This window comes from Sphaerodactylus townsendi, linkage group LG01 (genome assembly GCF_021028975.2).
Source record: "Sphaerodactylus townsendi isolate TG3544 linkage group LG01, MPM_Stown_v2.3, whole genome shotgun sequence".
Classification (NCBI taxonomy): domain Eukaryota; kingdom Metazoa; phylum Chordata; class Lepidosauria; order Squamata; family Sphaerodactylidae; genus Sphaerodactylus; species Sphaerodactylus townsendi.
Genome location: NC_059425.1, coordinates 110,860,178 through 110,866,313, shown reverse-complemented (window position 1 = coordinate 110,866,313; position 6,136 = coordinate 110,860,178). Strand labels below are relative to the sequence as shown.

Here is a 6,136-nt window from a genome sequence, read left to right as displayed (position 1 = left end):
TCCTCTTCAGAGACTCAAGCTGTGACTGTCCCTGTGTACTACCTCATGGGCAGTCCCCATTATCTTTCACAAATATTCCAGGGTATTTATTTCAGATATTTTAATATAAGTTCAAAATGATTTGTCAACTAAGAAAAGACTACCAAAAATATTAAAACAAGTTCTAAAAGCAACACACCACACACCGAACAGTCAAAACAGAATCTTAAATAGTGTAAAAATTCCAGTATGTCCTCCTTCCCTTGGTCAACTCAATCTTCTTGCTTATTACCCCCCAGGGTGATCACTAGATGTGTGATACTGTATCCCAGCCATTTTCCCAGCTGTCTGCCCAAATCATCTTCTTAGAAGTTCAGCACAGCTGCACTCTATTCATTAGTTAAGCTAAAAATCCAAATAGCCTTTAAGTCAAAGTCCATTTCTTCCAAAGACTGATTATCATCCTTATGGAAATTCACCCTGCTGTTACATTCATGAGGAGGAATGCTAAAAAAAGGCTTACTTACAGTGATCCTTTAAGGTGCTTTGTCATGTCAGCCTGCAAGAATTCAATTATCCTTATTCTCATACTGTGATCAGGGCATTTTCTTTCAGCTAATATGCATTTGACATCATCAGGAAATTCAGGCAAAATATATGAATTTGTCAATTGCACTGATTTGTATCTTGCGAAAACATACTTCATGGTTGTTGTTTTTCTGTCAAGAGTAGAAATAGCCATGAATAGTTCATTGTAGATACTTCTCCATCAGAGAGTACACTTTGTTTTCAAGGTCTGTGCACTGCTGCTAGCACTGTCATTTGTTTTATTATAATAGACACGTAAGTACTTATATCATTATGTACTCCATACTTAAAAAGGGCTATACCTCAGGTTATTTCCCTAGCCAATACAGCACAGTGTGAATTATAAACATGCATTTTAGTTTGCTTTATAGAAAGATACCCTACTCTAGTATGCAGACAGAAATAGGATCTAATAGATGGGACCACATTATCCACTCAGTGAGCTGAACAGCTTACAAGAGTGAGATTTATTGCAATCAAACCACTAATTCATCTCTAAGTCCATTCATGAAGATCACCTCTGAAATGCTCTGCCAATTTTCTATTTTATGATCTACTGTTAAAACCTTCCTCTGTGGACACAGAGGAGATCTCCCATCACTGGCTCATTTCAGGCCAACAGAAGCTACTACCGAGAATCATTCCTGCCTTCTGCTATTTCCATCTTTGTTTCTCACCAAGAAGTCTCCACATTTTTCTAGGACTTTGTCACTTGGAAGGCAGCAAAACTTCATGTTGTGTATTGAAATTCTTATTAACTGTCCCCTAAATAGTAGACCAACTTCACAAAACCATGCTCAAATGCATCCATAATATTTCCAACAAAACATTAAATAATAATCTACTTCAGTTTCACAACAGCAAGTCATATTCAATTTTTTTAAAAAAAAACCCGTCCTGTTAAAGAACACCCCATCAATGTGCAGTTCTCATGAGTTTCCAAATTCACGTTTAAACTAGGCAAGTATAAAAATGATCCAGTACTTGCAGTGCAGTGAAGAGCTCATCTTACGCATTCACGTTGCTGGCATATCTGATTCCTTCATTTGCACAGTCATACCCTCCCATTGCTCCTGGCAATTGAGAGGAAGAGATTCACAAGTAAGCGCTGATCCTTTGGCCTGTTACTTGCATTTCATAATAAGATCCATTAGCAGTGCCTGGTGCCCAATCTTTTTCACCAGCTGCTGAACCATTCTGTCATTATAAGAGCCAAGAAAGCAGCTCCACTCACTTCTTCCTCTAAAAGACAAAGGGAGGAATCATTACCTATGGATTGGCCTTGCTGTAGGAAGAAAAATGTTTAAAGGCAATTGGTTTCCCCAAGGCATCGAGTCTTTTTGCTCACATCTAAAAAGAAGAGTTATGTGTAAACTGTAATAAACAATCAATTTGGACCACAAACTTTTCCTTTTCAGCCGTGTCAGAATATTGATAGTCTTACCTAAGCTTTTGACTTCATGGATTTAGAGTGTGCTCAGTGCTTAATTCCAAAGAAGAGGGCTGCCAAGGCTATCCTAGGAATCTTCCCTTGTGTATAGTGTATAGATTGGTTCTTGTTGCAAGTTGTGTATAGATTGGTTCTTGTTGCATGAGGGGTAAATATTCTACACAAGCTCAAAGACTCGTTACAATTGCTTCAAGTGTTAACATGGCTAAGCCCTGCAAGGGGCTAAGCCAAGACATATGTAAAGCCCTCTGCCTATTTCAGATCCAGCTGCTGTTTTGAAAAGAAGCAAAAGCTTTTCTTAGGCTGCAAACTCAACACCCCTCCCTCCGCTTGTTACAACTTTTTCACTCTGCATTTAGGAAGCACACTTTTACTATCCCAAATGCATTAGCTAAAATACAAAGAATGCATCCTGTTGCACAGATGGTCTTTTAAAGTTTAACTTCCAGAAAAAAACTAGTTGAGATTTTTTTTAAAAAAACCCTTACAAATAAACCCTACAATCTCAAAATTAACAAGTCTTGCAGGGATTGAGGGACTGGAGCACTTTCCTTATGAGGAGAGGCTGCAGCACTTGGGGCTGTGCAGTTTGGAGAGGAGATGTCTGAGGGGGGATATGATTGAAATTATGCATGGGGTAGAAAATGTCGACAGAGAGAGATTTTTCTCTCTTTCTCATAATATTGGAACCAGGGAGCATACATTGAAAATGCTGGGGGGGGCGGGGGGAATCAGGACTAATAAAAGGAAACATTTATTCATGCAACACATGATTGGTGTTTGGAATATGCTGCCACAGGAGGTGGTGATGGCCACTAACCTGGATAGCTTTAAAAGGGGCTTGGACAGATTTGTGGAGAAGTCGATCTATGGCTACCAATCTTGATCCTCCTTGATCTTAGATTGCAGTGCTAAGGCAGGTACTCAGGAGCAGCAGCCGCAGAAGGCCATTGCTTTCACATCCTGCATGTGAGCTCCCAAAGGCATCTGGTGGGCCACTGAGAGTAGCAGAGTGCTGGACTAGATGGACTCTGGTCTGATCCAGCAGGCTCTTTCTTATGTTCTTATGTTCTTAATCCTTAGCAGAGTTATACATTTCCAAGTAAATTGGATTATAAGCAGTAATGGGGTTCAAATAATTTAACAACCAGTTCTGGTGGTGGGATTCAAATAATTTAACAACTGGATGTTTACAAGCACCATTTTAACAACCGGTTCTGCCAAAGTAGTGCGAACCTGCTGAATCCCACCACTGATTATAAGGGTATAATTCTGTTTAGGTTACACTACATTTATTCCATCCTTAATTCTATGAACTCTGTCTGTCCAGTCACATACATGAAATTAAACACATGTACAGAAATGCATGCATGCTTTAAATTATCTTACCACAAAATTTAGGAACTAGATCCCCTAGGTTTTTCTGTACCAACCAGATGCAGACTTGATCATCTGACCACTTCTCTATCTTCATGTGCTGTGAGGTTAACTTCCACTATAAAGGGTAAAATATATTTTTAATTGTTTAAATATTTGAGTTACTGTTCAATCCACTCTTGCCCCCCAAATATGCCTAGCAGTCTTTCCTTGCAAGAGGACCATTCCACACACCTACCTGAGAGTAATGTATTCTACTATATCACTATTAAAGTCTGCTCTATGCAGCCCGTTTTGCAGTGGCTGTTCTGATCTCTGTTTAGAATTCTGTCCTTGATTTCTTCTGTCCCAAACAAGCAGCTTCAGCCTATATAACACCGAACACTCCCAGATCCCACACCATCAACACCAGGTTTCCATATAGGTATGATAAAGGTGTAAAATTCGCCATCATCGAGCTCACCAGGAAAGGCAAAAAAATAAACTACACAGGAATCTTTCACATATACATCTGTAGCAAGAGAAACATATTAACCCTTACTGTTCCACAAAGAAACTAGCTAAAAACATGGAAGTCAATGAGAGAATTTTAAAAAGGTACAAAATGCACATTTTGAAAGTCACCTTTACTTTTCCATGTAGTGCAAGGTATTTCTAAGATGTGAGGAACTGTGGTGTTCTTAGGAAGACTGCTTTAAGAGTCTAACTCTGTTAAGAACTATCATAGGAGGAAAAGAGAGACCGTCTCTCTATGTAGTTCCTCTTTGGTGTTAAAATAGTCAGCAGAGACCTTGACCTCCCCCCCGACTCCCACTTCAAGCATTGCAACCCAAGAATCAATATGAAAGGATCCCTTCTCCCTTTATTTCAGAATTTTGAATGAATCCCAGAGCATCATCTCTGGCACAATGAAGGTACTTTTGGTTTTGCTCCACAAGTGACATTGCACATCAGAACAATATTGAATTGCTCCTCATTTTCTCCCTGCCACTTTACTGAATGGCAGTAGAGAACAAGGGGCTCATCCTGGTATGTCTTGACCTGGTCCCTAAGGTAAGTAAACAGATAATTGTGTCACACACTAAATAAGCGGAGAGTCAACTTATCCAGTACATATCCCATATATTTTTTACACATGTATTATTACCACTTTGTTATAAGACCAAACAACGAATTCATAAACGAATTTGTAATCATCCAATGTTTTATGTTATATTGATTGGATGATTACAAATTCGTTTATTAATTCTTTGTTTGGTCTTATAACAAAGTGGTAATAATACATGTGTAAAAAATATATGGGATATATACTGGATAAGTTGACTCTCCGCTTATTTAGTGTGTGACACAATTATCTGTTTACTTGACCTGGTCCCTAGCAGGGTGTCACCTCCAAAAGACTTTGTTCAGTTGATTTGCCCCAAGGAGCTTGCTGAGCTGGACTTCAAACATATTCCCAAATAGCCCTAACAGTTCTGTGCAGATGGATTAGTGGGACTGCCAGTTCAGCACATGAAGGTGGCAACTGTACCTTGGATTGCTCTCAGGTAGGCACTAAGTAAGCTTTCAGATTCTCTGTGTCCTTCTCTGGACTTCTTGGCAAGTTTCCTTTGTACATGCTGTTTTGAACAGGATTCTAATTTTGCCCCACAACAAAGTGGACAAGGAAAGTGGATTACAGTACAAAATGACAGCGTAGAACCATGGTAGCTTTAGCAAACTTTTGTGTCTCAGAGCATTTAAAGTACCATAATAGAGGACAGTATCCTTAAGGTTTCTTACAGCCCCATCCAAAAGGCCAGTTGACGGGACACGGTGCCACAGCTGCACCAGCCTGCCATTCTAAAGCAACCCCAGTAACAGCAAGCCCCCCATTGGGCTTAATGGACATATACCAAAGCCTTGGTGCCAGAGCAACATTGGCAATGACATGCCCCCAACCACTGCCATAGGCTTCTCCCCAGCCATGCCCCCGGACTGCTCCACTACACTGGTGGCAGCAGGGGCACAGGGACGCTGGTGAGGCATTCAGTGCAGGGGCGTATGGGTCATGAGGACATGGGGGATCACATGTTCCTGGGCACATGAAAATTAGTCACATCGGGGCGCAAAATCACCCTCACACTTCTAGCAGCGTGGTTGCGACACAGCGAAGGCGCTGCCTGCAGCGGCCATGCATGACCCAAGGCAGTCCTCCTGGGCAGGCAGCGCACAGCGCACTACAGCCCCGCCAGCCAGCCAGCCAGCCAGCCATGGCACTGCCACCACCTACCCTAATGTCAGCTGCAACAGAAATAAGGCGGAGTGGGAGGCGGAGTGGGAGGCTAGGTGAGTTGGGCAGGAGCAGTCCACTCTTTGCCCCTTACACAGCAGTTTCTTTTCTCCTGCGCTTGAGAGCCCAGCTGCCTTTTTTCAGTTCTGGCCTCCTTTTACTCAAGAGTCAGCAGCAGGTCAGGGGGGCCAAGTTTATATAATTCTGAGCTGAGCTCCTGGGCCTGGGGAGGGCAGGAGGCAGCCTGCAGGGAGGTTGGGGGTAGCTCAGGTGGGCACCGCAGCAGCAGGCCAGGCCAGGCCGTCCAAGCCACCCCCATCCCCAAGCCCCACACCCAAACATGAGGAGACGCAGGAGTAGGGAGAGCATGGGGTGGGAGGGGCGCCCAGAGCAGGTGTTGTCCCTGAGCTCCATTTCCCCAGATATGCCTCTGATTCAGAACCACATGCATCCCGCTCCTGTAAAGGGCT

General features: G+C 42.4%; 1 protein-coding gene across 1 annotated transcript; it reads right to left on the bottom strand.

Annotated features, from left to right (window-relative positions):
- Positions 1 to 502: 502 nt before the first annotated feature.
- Positions 503 to 3,491, bottom strand: SAMD3 (sterile alpha motif domain containing 3). The gene is given in 4 exon segments (XM_048505517.1): positions 503 to 698; positions 1,696 to 1,772; positions 1,775 to 1,809; positions 3,407 to 3,491. Coding segments are annotated over 4 exon segments (393 nt in total).
- Between the last annotated feature and the right edge of the window lie 2,645 nt (positions 3,492 to 6,136).